At 50.8% G+C, this 20,027-nt stretch overlaps 1 protein-coding gene across 1 annotated transcript in view; it reads right to left on the bottom strand.

Annotated features, from left to right (window-relative positions):
- The window catches only part of UBASH3B (ubiquitin associated and SH3 domain containing B), a 66,333-nt gene extending 55,745 nt beyond the window's left edge, over positions 1–10,588 (bottom strand). Inside the window, exon 1 of the mRNA XM_027444139.3 lies at positions 10,062–10,588. Coding sequence (XP_027299940.1) covers positions 10,062–10,222 — 161 coding nt within the window. The 5' untranslated portion in view covers positions 10,223–10,588. The remainder of the gene's footprint in view (positions 1–10,061) is intronic.
- Between the last annotated feature and the right edge of the window lie 9,439 nt (positions 10,589–20,027).

Raw genomic sequence — 20,027 nt, 5'->3', positions numbered from 1 at the left:
TGTTTAATTTGCAGAGACACCGAGCATCAGTTAGCCAAGGCTTTCCCATGTGGCTGCTGACTGCAGGTAATCCATTTTGGACCCCTGGAAGGTTTTTAGAGAGCTACGTACAACTTTCCCCCATGTGCTGCTAAGTAAGGCCTTGGTTATTTTGGGGTTTTGGCGAGTCGTGGGGAATCATGCCCTTTGTATGGTCCATACACAACCCCCGTGCCCCATCACTGGTCCAGCTCTCACCTTTATATTCCTGATCTTTTATGTTCCTGTCCCCCAAACCTGGGAGACAGGGAGTTGCCATACTCCTCCAGCAATGGCACCCGGAGGCACCTGCCCTGGAGCTGGGCAAGGAACCGAGGCAGATGTTTGTCCTCAGCCTTCTGCTTCCTGAGGCCTGACGAGGTTTTCCCCTGACCTTTAGAGGAAGGACGGTGAGCAGATCTCGGTGCCTGCACCCTCTGCACTGCCCCCCACACCCACAGAAGTAAGAAAGGGCGTAACCCCACTCAGGATGGACCGAAATGGATGGACCAACGTGTGCCTCGAGCTCTCGCGATGCATTTCTGCATCATCCTAAAAAAAATATTCCTTTTTTTTTTTTTCCCTGTCCCTCTGCACATTTTAGCTGGGCAGCCTTGGCTGTGCCCTTTTCAAGTTCACCGTGCAGCAGATGGGCCTATCTGAACACCAAGCACAGGCGAGGAAATCAGCAGCTGGTCGCAGGAGTTTCCTAGGAGAAGATGAAAGGATCGCAGCAGGCTGCCCGGTGCCCGCGGTTCGGCTGACTCACACAAGAAGCCTGCCGAGACACAGTTCCCAGGTGCTTGAGTCACTAACACAAAGCCTAGGCTAAAAGCAGAGGTGATGATGTGCTGGCAGGAGTTTCTCTCCTTGTGATGCACTTTCGGAGGGGTTAAAAGTTGCGTGAGTGACGGCTGTCGGATGGGGGAATCAGAGAAAATCCCACTCACGCCACGCGCCTCTGACACACCGCTTTCCACTTTGATCCAAACATCAGCAGTTTTGGGACAGGAAGAGGTGGAAGTCAGAAAGATACAGCGACCCCAAAGCCAGGGGCTTCCTAGGAGGTTAATTCCTCCCTCAGAGCTGGCATCTGATGAACCTGTTTGGGAAGCTGGATGATGAAATGGAGAATTCTTACAAACGCTGACCTGCCCGTTGGCAAGCAGAACATTGTACTTTTGGGAGAAGACCCGATGCAATGTGTGTGTGTGTGATTTTTCTTTTCTAAAATTGCACTATTATTATCAAGTCAAAGTGAGACTTAGAAGTCCCCCTGCTGCTGCTCTCAGGTTGGGGTATGAGGTCCCAGTTGTGCAGGCACCACGCGGCACTCGGGGCTCTGCCACCCATCCTGACTCATCCTCCGTAGCCCCAACAAATAAACGTGCTGTGAGCAGCAAATGTAAAAAAAAAAAACAAGGTTTCAACCCTCTTTGTGTTACCTGAATGGTGTAAAGAAACTATTTCTCTAAAGGAAGCTCTTGCAGAAATGAAAACCGGGTTGTTTCTGGGTGAGATCCTCAGCTGGTGCGTATTAGCATCACTCTGGCAATCCGGTGGTGCCGCGCTGCTTTACGCTACCGGAAGGCTTTGCCCTTTAGGACGTGTGTGCATTTATGACCCAGCCACTCTGTGGGAGGGGGTGAAGAGGCTGCGAAGAGAATATAAACGTGTCTCGTAAGCTGCAGCTGTAATTTACATTTATTCCGAGGCTCGCTTCCGTCGCCCGTTGACTTGTGTAAATACGAACCAGATCCAGTCCTTGTTTAGCTTGAGATTTCTTTGAACTGCGCCTGGGAGAACTGCCTGCAGTGTATCCGGGGGTAATATATTGTGATTTGACACTTGCTAAGAGCTGGCAGCCGTTCTCCGAAAGAAATATTGATTGCGAAGAATAAATTCAATGCAATAGCAGAACAAGGGAGCAGGACATCATCGACACCATTTGCAGTCTGCAGTTGTGGAGCGCCCTGTGTCTTGAGGAGATGGCAAATGTTAATTAAGGTGCCTTCCCCGGCATCAGGCCATTGATGTGCTGTCTCATTTTACCTCTTGCTGTCTGTAAAATGGGGAGGATGCTGGTTTCGGAGTAGCAGTTCGTAAGAGTGCTGCGAATTTCACCCATCAATCTAGCTCACCAAACCTCTGGGTAACAACTGGCAGTGAGAGATTTCGGAGGCGATGCTGAGACCAGAGCCTGAGACCCGGCGACGATGCTGTCTGCTTGCTCACGTGGCCTCTCCCTGTGCTCGCTGCCGCTGGTGAGGTTGCAGGGTTCATGTTTTCCTTTTCTGTGTGTAGGGCCCCAAGCTCACTAGGATCGTGGTGCGTAAAAGTCAGGCTTCTATTCACTGGTGCCATACAGGCAAAAAACCATACGGGTGTTTCTCATCAACAAAAACAGGTTTAAAATTTGGGTTTTGATTCAGCCACTCTCAATAAAAAGAGGAACAGCTTAGAAACAAACAAAGAAAAACCTACACCATGCTATCCATTCCTGGTACTTCCAGGGCCATTTAATGCATCCCCTTCATACTCAGTAGCAAAGAATCCCACATCCCGATGTCAGCCGTTCAGGAGATGCCCCTGCTCGAGCGCTTTGCTGAATCGGGCTGTTAATGAGGTTTCAGTGCTGTAGGAGCTCACTGTGTTCCGTTTGGGAGAAGAAAAAGAAAATAGTCATTTTTACGAGCCCAAGATGAAAAATCTCTCTGAAACACACCCACCTCTACACCGGCAATTATTTCACAGCCACCGACAGCGGATGATTAATTGGGCACTATCAGGAGGCGCAGCACCGGGCTGACAGTACCCGAAAGTGCAAAAAGTGGCGTTCACCTCGCGTTTGGTAATCGCCCTGGGGCGATGGGTGTGAGTCAAATACGGTTAAAACCTAAGGCAGATATCCCAACGTTTCTCCGGGCTGCTCTTTGCTCAGCCCACAACCTCTTGGAGCGTTTTCATGCTAATCTCCTATCGCCAGGGACCGCGAGGTATTCGTGCTGGCAGACAGCAAAACTTCAGTCCTGAGGACTTGAATTTGGTGTCTGGGGAAAGCAAACACCTCAGGCACGGCTCCTGCCACTCACGGCAGCTTCCAGTTTCTTGTTGCTTGCTTTCTGTGTAAATTTTACACCGCTGCATGGTGGGTGACAGAAACTGCTCGGGTCCTGACACCTGCCAGATATTGTCACGTCTACACACGCAGCTCTGCTGTCCGTCCTGATCCTAATTCTTTTGGGATTTGTTGGAAAAAGGGGAAGGCTGGAGCTTCCCGGGGAGCAGAGGAGCCGTGGCTCCAGCCTTTGTGCACACCCGAGCAGAACAGGAGACGGTGGAGACAGGGTAATGCCCAGCAGAGCCAGGGCCTCTTCTTTTGGGTCTGTTTATCCAGCGGGTGAGTAAGACACAAGCGCCCTGGTGCACCCCATTGTAATGCACAAAGCCTGCAGTGAGTCCCGGTGATGGAATCCAAAACGCTGTCAGCTGCTCCGCTCCAGCTCTTTTGATGACTCTGCTTGTTGAGGATAATTAGACGGGTGCAGTGCAGACACACACACGGATGTCTCTATTCTTTTTGCAATTGCACAGCGCACGCTGTGCATCCTCTATGAGCACCGCTTAAAACCTAGGGCAATATTTTCAAGTGTGTGCAAGAGTTAGGAGCCCAAGGATCACTCTCAAAGGTGACTTGAAAAACCAAGGCTCATCAGGAGCCAGCAGGGGTAGCAGCTTGACATTTAAAAGCACCATTTTATTTTATTTTTTTTTAAACTTCTGCTCAAGATCTTTCAAAACGTGGAATTCCCCCCGGCTTCTGTCCGTGTGTTTATTCAGGAGGTCCCAGGGGCTGTCGGCACCCTTTGAGCATGGGCTCTCACCCAGCCAAGTGGCAGAAGTAATCCCAGGGTAAACTTCCAGATGGCTTTATAAGGAAGCACTGCAGAAGCGGGCCAACGTGCTGCCACTGTCACCAAGCCTCCAAGGGGGTGAATAATCAGTATTTTATGCAAACAAGGCTCTGTTCAAATAGTCCATGGGTATCTGAAGTGGTGAGTTGCTCTGGTGAGCCTTTGTCCCCTCCTGACAGCAGCACTGGGTGAGGGGGAAAGGGATGGAAAAGGAAAAGGTAACCCTGCTACTTCTGCATCGCTCGATAACCAACTCGTAGCTTGGAGGGGAATTGGAAATGAAGGCTGGAGTTGTTAGCACGGTGGGGTTTGGGTTCTGTGAACTGGAGGTGACTAAATGAGCTGCCAGTGATGGGGGGATCTGGGCTGCCCTTTCTGCAGCCGCCCTCCTTGCTCCGAGGACCGAGCTCAGGCCCTTTGCTCCGAGACAAAAAAATCATCACGGAGCCACAAGAACATGCAAACGTTTTGTTGTCACCATGTCATTCTAGTTTGGGGCGCTGCTGCCGTCGGTATAATTTTAGACCATGATCTGATCGGAGAAATGACTTCTTCAGCCCCTGGTAAGGGAAGAGCTCTCTCCATTTGCAAGCTTTACACAATGTAATGGAAATAGATGTTATTCTTAGACCAGATATCTAAGCCTTGTGGTTAAGCTAACGTTGAACCTCTACAGACTGAGGGGCAAATGCCAGCCTAAGTGTAGGTTTCGCATATATATATATGCACGTATATATATATATATATGGTGGCTGCTGTGCACCTCAGCTCCATTCAAACAGTGGAAGTGAGGAGTCCTCTCTGCTTTATCACTTCAGATCTTTAAAGAAAGGAAAAACCTGATAGAGATCTCGCCCCGCTGAACACCACGGCCAAACCGTCTGAGCGCTGCAGTAACGAGCTCTGGCCTGCAGCAGAGCCATGCAAGAAAGCCAAAGGAAAACAAATCCATGTGCAGAGCAGCCGTGGGATGTGGTCCCCAATGGACGGCTGCTGAAGCCCTTCTCGAGTGCACCTTCCTGGCAGCTGCTAACTCCATTCACATCCCGGCTCCGCGGTGCAGACCTGTTGGACCCCCTCCAGCACAGATGTAGGGAATTGGTGAGCGGCCTCAGCGCTGAGCCCAGCAATTGCGAGAGGCGACCGAGGGCAGCTCATTGCTCAAAGTGTTGCTCAAGTCCCCCTGCAGAGTCTCTGCCGGGTGCCTCCCGGTGTCCTGCGAAGCTCAAACAAGTGCCTGGGAAGGCAGGGCTCGTCCCAGCCATCTGCCAAAGGGTGCCTGCTCTTCCCCTTCCACTCTGTGGGGTGGAAAAAGGACAGAAGTGCTTCCTATGAAGCTCCTGCTGAGACGTGCCCGTTTGGTCTGCTGGCTGACAGCGCTGGAAACAGATTGTTTGGGATTTGGTTTTCTACTGCATGGTCTAGGGGATCCGTCCAAGCCCCAGACCCACTGACCCGCATGATGAGCACAGAGAGCCGTAGGGGAAGCTTCTGCCTAAGCCCTTGGGGCAACAGCAGCCAGGTTTGGTATTCAGTAGCTGCAGATTTCCTCCAGCGCCCATAACAAACTTGGGAACACGTTCAGCACAGCCTTCACAGCAGTTGCTCCTAGAAACATTTGTGTCCATCAACTTCTTACATGGAAACGGAGTTTCCCTCCGTACCCCAGGCCAGCACAAGTCACCGTGAATCACGAAAATGCTTCTCAAGCTTGGGCTTAAGTGGGACTTACGTGATGCCTACGTTTTGGGCTGGTCCTTTGTAGTACGCTGAATTTCAGCCAAGAGTATGTGCAGAAAGCTAATACCCCGAAGGCAAGGTCGTGAAGGAACAGAAACCACTTCAAAATCCAAAGATTATCTGCAGCACTTTTTCTGTGTGTGCAGTATTTTCCCAAATACAGCTCAAACCCTAGAGGAAGGAGAGATTCACAGCCTCTCTGTGCTGAAATACTGCTATGTTGCTAAGTCTGTTACTAGGCAAAACATGTTTTAGCAGCCTCGAAAACGTTTTCAAAACACAAGGGAAGATTCTTCTGTTTGTAAACTGGATCTGAACTTCTTTTCTTTGAAATTAATGGAACTATCACACTCCTCAATTCTGGTAGCTACCGAGAAACAAAATCAAACCAGCTTGGGTCTGTGCATGGCCAGGGAAAAAGCAGTCCAGCTTTGTGCACTGACTCCTCTCCATGCCCATGGTGCTGAGTTAAACCCAGGTGATCTCTGGTGGCAGGGAGGAAGAAAGAAACGTGCCGCACAGGGGAAGTGAAGCTGATTCATGGCTAACTGCACGATATTCCTGCCTGTCCCCTCTTCGGGGGGGGAGCAGTGTTTGCAGTTACGTCTAGCACCAGCAGATCTCCCCAGGAGCAGGCACTGCACACCGAGCCAGCATCAGGGGCCTGGCTGCAGAAGATGGCTCCATTTTTTCAGGCCGAGATGACGGGAAGGAGAAGTGGTTCGGTTTTGGAAAGCTTTGCCACGAAGGGGCACAAACAGCGCTTATCTCTTACGCTGATCACGCAGAGCATGGCAAGCAAAAACACGATGCCTATAATTTAAGTGTTCTGCTCGGGGATGGTGATTTACCTATCTGGAGTAACATCATGAGCCAGACACTTATCTTCATATTTCTAGGTCTGGATCTCTGCTGAAACATCACCACGGGGGCTGTGGCTTCAATTCAGAGTTGAATGCAGAAACATGAGCAACATTTTAAGTCGTGTTTATTTATATATTCATGCACATACGCACACCCAGCATTAAAAAAAAGCAAGCGGGACTTCTACTTGTGTTAAATTTGCAGCTTTCTGGTTTTGAGGATGTTTTGGACAAGCTTCAGTTCCAACATGAAACTTTTAGTTTGTGCATCCCTCAGCTCCCAGCTCCTGGAGCCACCCTGACTTCTGCACCATGCAGCCAGAGGATTTCAGCTGCTTACCCCTCCCTTACTTCCAATAGTGTTAGTTCGGTCAAAGGCCTTCCTCCATTGAAAAAATGGCAGTCCACCACTACATTTTCCCATATTCAGCATTATACAGAGATAAACAATAAAAATCTATGCATAATATACAAGTACGTGTACAAGCATAATAGTTTTAAGTGTTCCCCTGTGGTTTCAATGAGCTGTAAACCTTGCACTTGCTCTCAGTAAGGCTAGCAACACGTATAAAAGGATTATCACATAAAAATGAGACACGCTGGCAGTCCAACTAGATCTGTGGATGCAACCACTGACAGTAAATCCATAGCAAGACGGGGACAGCATTTTGGGTCAACTGGGAAATGACAGCTGCGTGAAATCTTTTCCTAGAGGAAGATCGTTGTTGTGTTTAGGGTCTTGAGACAGTGGGGGTCTGGTTAGACTTTTGTGCGACCTTGGTAAAACGCTTGTCTCAGTGCCTGAATTGCAAAACGGCAATCATAACATCACCTCTGCCTTCCTTCCTGGCTTAAATCAGAAACTATTCGGGATTGGGACTGTCTCCTCCTTTGTGACTAGACAGTACGTAATATAATGGGCTAATTACAAAATAAAAAAAAAATAATGAGCCTGTGCTGACACAGAGCCCCAACAGATAGCTCTCTGCAGTCCAAAACACCAACACACAGCTCGGTGGCTTGAGCAGTTCCCATCCGTCGAGAAAAGCATCCACAGGTAGCTCGCCCAGCCCCGCATCAGAGCCCGGCTGAACTCTGCAGGGTGGACAAGTAAAGGCTTATTTAATAACATCCTCATTTCAGCAAGAGATCCACGGCAGTTTAGCACCCGACACCCAAAGCCTAAACATACGCGACATCCTCTCTTGCTTTCCACCTGGCTTGTACCATTTTCCACCCTTAACAGAGCTGGTCTGTACTAACCAGCCAGCAGTACTTGGAAATCACATTGAGCCTTTCACCTCTGATTATTTTAGCATGCGCAGGGTAGAAGTCACTTGCCTGAAGAAACCCAGAACTGAGAAAATGAAATGAACACAAGAATCCTCAGCTCCTGTCAGCAGCGCCAGCTTGGAGCCAGGCCGGCCTTCTGAGCTCTTACTGCTGGCAAAATCCTGGAGAAGAATCATCTAATCCTAATTATTCTGCTGCAACAAACGCTGACCTGTCTGCTGCTAGGAGTGGAGTTGCCTGAGCTGGATCAGAAGCTGGAAGTTAGGAGAACTGGATACCCGTGAGTGTCCCCCTGCTGTCCCAATAGTGTCTCCCCAAGTGTCCCACGGGATATTCCCATGGGCACTGTTTGTAAGCAGCGCTCCTCCGAGCTCCTGCATCTCTTCGCCAGCTTCAGCAGCCCCCCAGCTTCAGCACACCCCTCAAATTCAGCAGACCCCAAACATCAGCAGCCCCTCTGTCCCCTGCCCCAGTCCCTGGCGGTGCCAGCAGCGATGGCATTTAGTGACATCCCTGACAGACTCGTCTGACAACTCAGGGCTTTGTTTGCAGAAGCCATCCCAACAGATGGCCACCACTCGAGGCATCAGCCTGCCTTCTATTTATACACAGGACCTCCAGGCGCAGATCTGTGCTCCCGGCCTCCCCGTGGCACTGCGGGGAGCAAACGGGGCAGGGAGAGCTTGGGGTGAAGGCTCAAAGGGGCTTTCTGCTGAGGCTACATTGCACTTTACGCCTTGGGAGACGAGGTGCTTTGCCTCCTTGGCAGTTCAGTGAGCAGATGATCCCGGCAGGGAGCATCCCAGTGCCGTGCGGTCCCGAAGCTCCTGCTGCTGAGCCCGCACGCTGTTCCACAGCATTCCCGAGGCAGAACATCCTTGTCTGGGCTTTTGCTGTTTTGCTGCTCATCTGAATTTTAATGATAAATTGTTTGGAGGATTTCTAGCAGGCTGGAATAGGGCGCAGAGAGCTACTTCAGGCCGGGCCAGCAGAGGACTTGTCAAAGCGTCCTGAGCTCAGCACCGAGACAGCCTTACCCAGCTGGCGGGATACATTTGCAACAAGCATTCTTTGCACTTAGGATATTTTGCCCCTCTCTGTCTCACTTTCTGCATTTAACCTTCCCTATCTTGCACACCGAGGCTTTGGTTTCATTTCTTGTCACACGTTACTTTTCTCAGGCTAGAATACGAACCACAGACATTGTTCCTCAGCGAACGGTGAGGCGAGCCCAGGGCTGACGGTCAGCCTCGATGGCACTGTCGTACAGGTGAGGACGAGTTTCATTCATAGCACCAGGCTGCTTTTTCCCTCTAGCTACTCTGAAAGGTGCCCGTCTGTCTCTCCAAACAAGCGCAGAGCGTGAAGCCACCAGGCTCTTACCATCTTCATTTGCAGGCATCATGTATAAAAGTTAAATGTCTGTACGTAACTACAGATCACCGACAGACTTAAGGAGCGTAAGTAGGACAAGGGGAAACACACAGGGGATTTTCTGGATGTGCCAGTGGCAGTCTGACATCTCTCCCTAGACCTGCATGTGCGTGTCCCTGTATTTATGGAAAAACACAGCAGCGAGGCTGAAAAGCCACCGAGTTCTGACTGGTATCAGCAACAAAAGGGAAACTTAGATCAGGAAACCTCCAAATGCCGGCTGGCTGCATTTGCATCCTAAAGCCCACGGTCCCGCTTCAGGAGTCACCACGCTCCAAACTGAACCATTAGGAAGTTACCCGTAGGTTGCTGCCTAATTCATTTCCAGCATAAGCACACGCAGGGCGATTACACCGGGGCATTTCTCAGCTGGACAAGACCAAACCTAATGCTCTGCACTCCTGAAATTCCCTTCTGTCCCCCTTTCTTTCGGAAAGATCAACTCGTGCGTGGATTCAGGAGGATCTCCCGGGTGACCGAGTTTCGCCCCGGCGACAGCACCGAGCGCAGGAACGCCGGGCTTTGATTTCAGCTTGGGGAGGGGAGGGGGGGTGTCCGGAAAATCGCCTTTATGGCGACCCCAGGCTTTGCCGGGGGGGCACCTGCCGCCCCCGGGACCCCGCAACCTCCCCGTGTTCCGTGTCCCCGGGGCGGCTCCGGGAGCGCATCCCCGGCTGTCCCCGGCCCCTTGGAGCCGCGCATCCCCCTCCGCGGCCGCGCATCCCTCAACCACCCCAAAACGAGACGAGAGGAGGGCGGGGGGGGGGAAGAATAAGCAAGAGACCGAGCCGCCACTTACGCCCGGGCTTTGGGGAAGCCCATGGAGAGCAGGATCTCCAGCGACGAGCCATGTTTGATGGTCCCCGCGCGGTGCTGCCGGTTCCGCCGGGGGATGACTTTGCTGTACAGCTCCTCTTTGGCAGCCATGGCGTGCGGGGCGGGCTGCCCGCGCTGGGCCATCACGCAGCCATCGCCACCCGCGCAGGGCCATGCACACCCGCAGCGCCCCGCCGGGGGCCGCGGCCGGGGCAGGGCCGAGGGGCTGAGCCCTCCTCCGCTCTTTTCTCCCTTCCCCTCCGCTCCTCTCCCTTCCCCTCCGCTCCTCTCCCTTCCCCTCCGCTCTTTTCCGCTCCCCTCCGCTCCTCTCCGCGCCCCCGAGCCCCGCCGCCGCCTCCGCCGCCCGTGCGCGCCCCGCGCAAAAGCCGCGCAGAGCCCCCGCGGCCGCTCGGAGGCTCCGCAGGAGGCCCCGAGAACCCCCCCCCCGCCGCCGCCCCCGCTCTTAAAGCCGCCTCCGGGGCGGGCGGGCGCGGCCCCGGCACCGGGCTGGAGCCGGCTGCTGGAGGAGAGCCCCAAAAGGGGGCTTTAAGGGGGGCGCAGCGCAGCCCCCGCTCCCCCTCGGCGCTCCGGGGATGCGCTGGGAGAGGGGCAGGGTGCGCGGCCAGCGAGGTCGCAGCCGGAGCAGGGAGGGGAAGGGCAGGCTGGTGTTGAAAAAAGCAAGGAGGACGCGCACACGAGCCCATGTTTTTGTTTGTTTTGGTGTTTTATTGAAATTTATTTTTTTTATTTTTTTCTAAAGCTCGGCACAGGATTGCCCTAATGGAGGGGAGGTCGGGCACCCTGCACAGCACTGGGGCTCCAGGGGCTCAGTGTGCAGCTTGGCACGGCTTTGAAATGGTAGCACCGGTGGTTAAACTACACCTACTTAGAGGCAAAAGAGTCGCGCTCCAGATTTTCCACCTCCATCCTGCCTTTCTGCATCCTCCTCGGCCCTCTCCAGGCCACCACGCGGAATATATGGCCTGAAAGCTCTCCAGTTGCAGGGCAGGGACTGCTCTGCCCCGGTTAAAGCCCGCCGGGACACAGCTCTGCTCCTCTCCCCGCTGCCCTCCCACACAAAAGCTGCGTGTTCCTCCGGGCTGGGTGGGACTGACGCTGCTGCCTCCCTGGTTGCATTTCGGTTCAGATCACGGGTTGATGTGGTTGAGTTCAAACCCAGGGGTTTACACGTGTGCTCTCCTGGCAAGAGACATCCTCCTGCTCTCGCCTCTCCTTTGTGTGCCTCCTGCCATCCCCTCCTGCCTCTGCTGCAGCACACAGCCCCCTGCCATCCCTCCTTTGGACAGACAAGCACATCACCCCCTCATCTCCCCAGAGCAGGCCCAGCTCGCAGGGCTGTAGAGAACAGCTTGAAATCCCATCCCTGCACATAAATAAAAACAATCAAGAGGCCCCGCTTTAAAACACGGTAGTTTATGTTGGGGAAGGAAGCAATGCTGGCGACGACAAGCCTAGCACCGCGATTATTAGCATCAGGGAAAACAAACAGCCCGCTCCCATTTTGTTGTGTCGGAGGCAGGAACGTTCTCTCGCAGCTCTGGGCTTGTTCCCCTCCTGTGCTGCAGCGGATCTGTGCTCAGGACTTCTTTCTGCTGCCTTCCCCAGAGGTGCAGGGAGGGCAGAGGTCGCTGTGAATTCCCCTGGTGTTGCTGAGACACTTCTTCTTTCCTTTGCCCCCGCTATAAAGTCGGTGGGTGAAAGCAAGGAGCATGCAGCTTCCAAGGACTTTGCCCAGATCCAAACCCCTTTCCTTTAGCTGCTACAGATTTGTATGATCAATTAAAAAAATCACTTTCTACAAGCTAAAGTATTGAAATTCTGTTGGTTGGGCCTGAAGATGAATTGCCACAGGTAACCCCACGGGAAGCATCAGCAATGCTACAAGACACGAGAAGGAAAAGAAATAAGATGTTTGCACACCTAGGCTAGCCGAGTGCATCGCTGTGGTTAGTCCACCAGGTAAAGTTGCTGCACACCTGATGGAAATGGTTTTTTTTTGGGCCTGCTGAGAACCACCTCTGGTCGTTGTGACTTTAGTGAGTGCCTCTGCGTTGGATCTGGCTGAGCTTTTCTGCATTAGAATGCGTTCGGTGAGACAATGCTGCCTCCCACTTTTTTCTTTTTTTTTGATTGAAAGCTGAAAATGAAAGCTGTCTTAGTGATGAAATAGGAAAAAAAGTGAAAAAAAAAGTGGAAAGCAGATTAAAAAAGAGAAACACCTGGAAAATTGAGTTGCAGTCACCTAGAAGAAGAATACTTTGCGTGAAAAAATGGAAAGGCGTGAAAACGCTGTGCATATAAGCAAACTGCAATGTGTGGTTTATTTTAAAATACTGTCAGGTTTTTACACAAGACCTTTTTTTTTCATGTGGCCTTCCCTCTGCTGGCCTGAACCTAGCGATCAGTCTGGGTGCTTAACTGGGTGCTGTTAATCATTTTCCCGACTTCAAGGCAAGAGCTTCCGGGTGCCCTGAGCTGGGCGCGTGTGCCAGTCCCTGTGGCGACAGGCTGCTGGGGGCTCTCTCTGCTCTTCTTTTACTCATTTCCTCGGTGAAACACAAATATTAGCCCTTTACCCACAGGAGAAGGCATTCTTAGGGCATTCTTTGTATCGCTTCCTTCGCGGGTGGAAGAAAGGCAACGCAGAAGTGATCGGAGGGGGTGCAAAAAATGCCCCGCTGGACAGCGAGTGGGAGCCGTGCTGTCCACTTCAATGGGAAGAGGTCAGGCTCCGAAGGAGTTTGAGCCAAATTTAGCCGCCTTTCCAGCCTGATGCTACCTCCTCGCATTGGCATGCGAAGGGTTTGCTCTCCAACAATGGAAATACTCTGAAATAAACAGCACAACAGCAGGAAACGGAGCCGAGGCTTTGCTTTCCTCCTTCACAACTTCCCTCCCTTAAAAAAAAAAATGGGGTCAGATGCTTGCAGAAAGGCCTTGCTCAAGAAAGGGTGGCTGGATTCTTAAGAGTGGAATAGCGCTGGTGCCCCGGGGCCAGGATGTGGGGCTCCTTTGGGGCCAACACCCCTGGAGAAGCAGCGGGGACGAGCCTGCCCCTTCTCCCACCCAGCCCTGGAGAAGAAAAAGAGCAAAGAAGTAAGGCAAACACTGAGCGAGAGCTGCAGATAATTGCAAGATCGCCGTTTCCTAGACTTCGAGCCTGATCTTGCAATTATTTGCATGCCTAAGTTATTTTACATACCCAGGTCCCCCACACAGCAGCTTCAGACCCATCTGCAGCTGGGGGAGGAGGGCGACAGCCGGCAGCCTCCCCAGGATCTCGCTTTGGTCCTTGTACTATCTGTGGTGTTGACACACCTCTGGGGCTGAGCATCTGAAAGCGTTAAATAATTAAAAATAAAAAGAGTCTACCCTAAGCACTTTTTTCCCTCTTTTTTTTTTTTTTTTTTGGGCCTCCCGAGTTTCCAAACGTCAAGAAACGGTGATTTATCGCAGAAAAATGAACAGCTGCTGTACACTTGATTCGAAACTGCATGAAAATTGTGCTGGAATTGTTAGTTGGGTTTTTTTACAGAGCAAAGACCAAGGTGACTTCAGCAACCTTCGGCCCATCTCCTCTGCAGTTCCTTATTGCTCCCTGGCAGCGCTGTGACCGCTCGGGCTTTGTGCTCAGCACCCATCCCAGAATGTTTGGAGAGCATCAGGAAAGTGGCAGAACAGCATTCCTGAGAGCAGCTCAATCTTAAAGCCTAAAACTCCCCTGTCCAGCTCTTTTACCTGGTTAGGATTCGGTCATTGGGCTGGAATAAGCATTTAGCCGTGGCTCTGTCCCGCAGGGATGGTTTTCTTCCTTCGCTCAGCATCCGTCTGCCTAGGTACTTAGTGAGCCTCCTCTCCTCTCATCACCGCAACATCTGAGTCCCTCCAGAGTATTAAAAAAACAGAAAGAGCAGCTGGCTTGGGGGAGAACAGGATTCTGGGTTTTGTCCAGGAGGACAAATGCTCACCCTTCACCGCATCTACCTAACCTCAGCCCTCCGCCGTGAGGTTTGGGCTGTGGGATCACCCCCTGAACCCAAACCCCGTGGTTATGGCCCAGGGGCCGCAGCCCCTCGCTCCAAACCCCGCTGGCTTCGGCAGGGAGCAGCTGGGGCTGGGCCCTGCGGGACCCCAGCTGGCCGGAGGGACTGGAGAATTTGCTTTTCTGGCTTGGATTTTCTTCCAGCCTGGAGTGTATTTTCCTCGTTACAAATAAAACCCGCTTTGATTTCACCATAAGCCTTGCGTTTGTGCACGGAGCTGTGGAGTGGAGCTGGATGGCGAGGCACGAGCAATATTTCACTCGGAGAGCAGAGGGCAGGGGTGACACCTAGTGCAGCCTGCCTTCCTCTCAAGCCCCGTTCTCAGTGTAAAAGGCAGGCAAAAGGACATGTATTTGGAAATGTTTTGAGTTACTTCTGGTTGGAAGGCAATGGGGGATTCTGTGTGAGGACGACCCCTGGCTTTCTCGCTGGAGGTGAGTAGGAAATGATTTATTGCGCCAGGCCGTCTCCTCTGGAGCCCCGTTCTTGTGCTTTGGTGGCCCCATGGAGTGAGGACACTCCGAGTACAGGACAGCAGAATTTGCCTGCAGGGACCAAATCAGCTTCCTTTGGCAGCGTGAGCAGAATGGGCTTCTGTGGGTCATTAAAAACGGAACAAAACAACACTGATGTAGGAGCAGGGAGTGGCTGAGGCTGTGCAAGGATGGAGCTCGCCCTCCCCTAACCTCTGCAGCACCGGGTTCTTCATAGGTATGGCAAATAAATGCAAGCAGCAAAGCTTCCTTTTCATTTCTCCTTGCAGACGTGCTCGTGGCAGCCGTGCAACTGGCTGGGGAAGTGCTGAACCGCCTGCTGTGCGCGGCCGCTTGCAGAAGCTCTTCACTGCCATAGGTGGGATTTTCAAAGGGAACTAAAGCCACCAGGAAATTAGCATACTGCTACCAAATCCTCCGAGGCTGGGCTGGAGCAGCATGGTTAGCTGGTTCCCGTCATGGTCTGCGCTGTGTAATCCTGCTCTCTGGTAGTGGGGAACAGTTGAGCAAACAAAAGATTAATGGGCTCTGAGCGTCTGGCCCATGTGCAAGAAACATCTTGAGCACTGGCTATCTTATCTGTTGGATTTCATGTCTGTTCCTGCTACACTTGTATGAATCTAGTTTATTGCTATGATTATTTATTTGCTTGGGTATAAGCCAAGAAATAACGAGACACAATAGAAAGCTGCTGGGATTTCCCCAACTCCCACACACAGTAAAATATGCTGATGTGCTGGAGGTTGCACAAAATCTGCAGCGTTCCTGCAAAGGCCTTTCTTCTTGACTCGTCCTTCTGTCGCAAGGAGCAGTTCTGTTGTGATTTGCCGAGCTGCATTCCTGTGTCATTAAAGGGGCTCTTGTCAGATTACTCCAAGGAAAAAACGTATTTGTGTGATTTAATAGTGATAAGGAGAGGAAGGGGGGGGGGTATCATCATTTGAAATCTTCCTAAGTCTTCTGTGGAATTATTTGACAAGGTAGAAAGTTTGGTGATTTGGTTTGTCGCAGAGACAGTAACAACCTAAAAGCAGCTGAGTGATTCTAAGGATTGCTTTGCTTCCTTTCCTCATTTTTCTTTAGTTATTTGTGGTTCTTAGCTTTCATCTTTTCGGACACTGCAGCAGCCTTTCAGTGGAGAACAGAGGGAAAGTGCTTACCAGCAAAAGTGAAAACAGTTCATCAGGTTTTGTGAGGTTCATTGAAACAGAAATAATAAAAGAGCAATAAAGGAGGAATGGTAGGAATAAGCAAAAATTGAAGAAATGTTAGTAATGTACTCATCAAACATACCTAGGAACATAAGAGGCTATTTTTTAATATTTTTGATAACAATTTTATCTGGAAGACAGCACGTTAGTAGTGCACATCTTTGTGTTACAGAAGAGGTTTATTTCACGTGTATGTGTACGTCCACTGTAGCTGTATTTCTGTGGCGTGATCCTCCTTCAAGATGTAATTTCAATGTGAGCGAACACAATCCAACCTCCTGCTTCAGCTGCAAGTGTTTGCAATTTGTTTCATATTTAATTCTTCATTATGCGAATGGCTAAAAGATAGAGGCTGTTCTCTGTAAATTAAATTCCGCCGTGTGCGGCTCCATGTGTAGCTCCTTGCAATCACTTACTAAAATGTTGCATTCCTACTTAGAGCATAAATTTACATGATGCTTTGATTTCAGCTGCTACTGCCTTTATCTGGCTGAGCAACGCAGCAAATTAAACACGCTCCGTCCTTTTGGCCCAAACTCTCATCTCTATTAATGACACTCAGCATAAACCTTGCTCGTGTCATCTGCAAGAAGAGCAATTAAGATTTACGAGTTAAGGCCACAGTTCTGGGAGTGCACATGTTTAATTTTTATTTTTTTTTTGTCTTTCCTGCTCATTGTAGCCTCTCTGCACTCCCAGCAGTGAAATCAAGCCCGTGCATCAGCCTCTGCTGGACGGGGGCCCGAGGTAAGGCTCGATGCCGTGCTCAAAGCATCACGTAAAAATCAGTGCGTTGCTTTGTCAGTGCTTTGTAGTTTTGTTTACCCAGCCCTGCTAGTAGAAGTAGCTTGCAGCCGTATCATCCTCCTGGTGTTTCTGGTTAGGATTTTGAGGGGTAAACAAAACAAAGCAGGCCAACAAGGAAAGAAAAGAGTTCCTGTTTGCAAATAATTTCCCATCTGTTTCTCATTCTGTTTGACTCCGGGGAACATTTCCACACTGTATACATCTCATTTTAAAGAACACAAAGTCGAGATGAATGCTTTGAGCTTCCTACTCCTGAGCTGGATCCCTCTTCCACTCGGTGTGTGTAAACGGCCCCCGGCCCTGCAGGGATCCTGGCTGTTAGGCTGGGCTGAGAGCGACCCCGGAGTAATCCCAAGCGAGCTCCAAGCAGCTGCCTAATAGGAGAGCTGCAGGGAAGCGTTGGCTGGCTCCAAAATCAGAAAGAGGAGAAGCTGGAGGTGTGATTGCTGTAGGGCTTGGTGGCCAGGACAGGAGCCCAGGGCAGGAGGGAGCTCAGAGCCTGGTGAATATTGTGTGTGAGAGCCATCAGTGCAGCTGTGCAGGAGCTTTCAGCCCCAGCAAAATCAGGAGCAATGGCCCCTTCAGGTCGTGGCCGAGGGAGATTTTTCCTGGGTCCAGGCATCCTTGCAAAGGGAGGGAGGAAAAGGCGCTACCATGCAAGGACCCAGCTCTTTTCCACCAGGGTGTGATCACAGACCTCCAAGCCAAGGCTGAAGCAAGCCTGGTGCTCTTTCCCTGCAATGGGCTGGATTTTGGTGCTGCACTTCCCTCTTGTGTTAGCTGCTAATACTGTATTTCCTCTCTGCTGCATGCTCAAAAAGCTCGGGGAGAGCCTCACATCCCTCTAGACTATCCCCCAAATCCCAGTCTGCTGAGCTTTAGGAATGGTGTACAGCTCTTGTTTGCCTTTCCTCGATTTTCTTCTTCCCCAGAGTTGCTGGAATACTTGAACAATTCCCCCTTCAATTTTTGATTGTTTTATTTTCTTGAGGCAGGAGCCCTATTTTCATACACCGAATATAGCGTGAGATGATTCTGGCCAGCCTGCAGACCATATGGCTGAGGCCCCCAGAAGAGGAGATGCCCTGAGACAGTGACATTTGGTCTTTCTTATGAAAGAGAGGTCCACGTAAGGACAGATTCCTCCCAGGAGGGCAAGGTCCCGCCTGTCCTTTCACGCTCCATGGAGTTTAAACCAGCCTGCAAACAATATTGGGCAAATCAGGGTCCGCTCCCAGAACTATTAGGTCTGAAGTGTGATCGCACACCTCAATATTTTCCAGGCAAGAGATGGAAGTGATGAGGTTTTCTGTCTGCAGCTGCATCCCAGCACATTCTTCTCGTTTTTGCTTTAAAGAAAAATCATGTAGTAGTGAAAGCACCAAAATTACAGCCAGTCTGGCAAACTATTTCTCACTGGGGTGAATAAGAAGGTCAGAGCTGCTCAGTTACAGTGGGACAAACCCTCTTTTCTCCTGGTCTAGCTGTTCCTAAGCTCTTTGCCAGAGGTTAAAGTCTCCGACCCACCAATATACCCACAGAGGTATTTCAAAAAGGGGAGCTGCTATGGCATGTATGGAAATTCTCCTTTATTGCTGAATGATTTCACTGCGCTCTGCACAATATTTGAGTGCTTTTTTTTGACAAAGCAGAGAAACCCAACAAACCGAAACACATAGTGGTGCAGCAGATGGGGCACAAGATGAGGCATCCTCATAACGTATACAGGCAGATGCCCGTCTTCCTCCCTCAGCTCTGCGTTTGACACCATAAGGAAGGCAGACGTATGAGTTCTGATCAGCTTCCCCTGACTTAGCTGTGCTGAAAGGGACTTCTACTGCCGAATATCGCACGGAAATGTTTTCCAGTCATGTCTTCGGGAGGCTGAGAGCCGCTCTGCTGAAACGTACGTCTCCATGGTGAGATGCCTCTACCTGTTTAGCAAAAGGTCCCCTCGGGCATGTGAGTATGGACTATCTTTCTGTTTTTTCCATACCAAGTAGGATTGCTTGATGCTATTTACTGTGCACTGTGCTATTGATTTGGTGCAGAGCCGAGGAAGTTTGCAGCAGGTCAGGTAAAGAGAGATGAGAGCACTTGGTTTTAATGCAGACCTCAAATGCCTTGTTTCCATTTATCCCTCTCCTTGAAAACTTGGCAATTATGTATTACAAAACAAGGAGGGGAAGAAATGAATCAAGGTGCAGTATCGGCAGGCCAAGCGTGTGATGGAAGATGAGGTTTTCAGACATGACGTGGGACCTTTAAAAGGGCTGCAGTAGTGTCCTTAGCTGGAATGGGATCCTGAGCCAAACGCTGCCTCTCGGAGTGCCGTGCGGGGCTTTGGCAGCGGTGGTGGAGACAGGATTGGGGCTGGTTGGTGATGAATGGCCATCCTCAGAGGTACACGAGAGCTTTCAGCACAGAAATAATAAAGCCAGCTAGTCTGATCCACGGCAAGACAAACTAAATGAAATGGCTTCATTCATTCCTACGTGCTCGGATTCAGTTTAGGGGTTAGCTTTCAGCCTGGTTGCTGTCCCATTGAGTCTGGGCTGAGGATGTCTTATTTTCTGCCTCGAACTTATCCCCACAAGAAGGTTAGCACACTTCTGACCAGGGGCAGCTGCATTTCAGCAGCAATTACAGGATTACAGCAAGCCACCTCTTTCCATTTTGGGGCTGAATCAGACTTTTCCATGCAAGGAGGTCATTTTCAAGACATCTCTTGGAAGTCCTGAGTCCCTGCAGGCCAGGGGAAGCCAAAAGTTAACTTCTGTGCCAGGCTCTGCACAAATGTTTGCTGTTAACAAGCAACGAGCCATCAGGCTCCCAACAGACACCTGGCTACCCTATAAAAGCAGCTATGGGGACACAGCAACTGCTTTGGTGAATCAGATCTTCCTGGCTGTGGGGTGGAAGAACACAGTAACTCGGAGAGGTTTGTTTGCCTTTGCTTTGTTCTCACCCCCTCCTTAGAGCTTTGACAAGTTTAATTTCTTGTAAACCAGTCATATTAAAGTGCAAAGAAGAACAGAAGCTTTCCAAGGGGGGTGGGGGGAGTTTCATTAATCAACTGGCAATTCTGGGTGTGGGGTGATGGCTTTTCTGTTGGCGAGGAGACTTGGTGATCAGCAAGTTCCTTTGTGGTGTGTGGTTACAGCAAATAGCAGTGTTATTTTGGTGCATACAGACTGGGGTCCAGTGTCCCCTCTGTTTGTTGCAGGAATTGCTAGGAAGAGAGATTTGGGATGAGCGTGCCTGTAAAGTTTTGGTTTCTGGTTGCTGGTCTGGACCGGATGGCTTGGAATTATGGTGTGATTGTAACTGGGATTTCAGCTGGTAAAACTGATACCTGCCTTATACCTGAGCT

The sequence above is a fragment of the Anas platyrhynchos genome, chromosome 25 (genome assembly GCF_047663525.1).
Source record: "Anas platyrhynchos isolate ZD024472 breed Pekin duck chromosome 25, IASCAAS_PekinDuck_T2T, whole genome shotgun sequence".
Lineage (NCBI taxonomy): Eukaryota > Metazoa > Chordata > Aves > Anseriformes > Anatidae > Anas > Anas platyrhynchos.
Note: the sequence above shows the minus strand (reverse complement) of the source record. Positions and strands in the feature narration are given on the sequence as shown.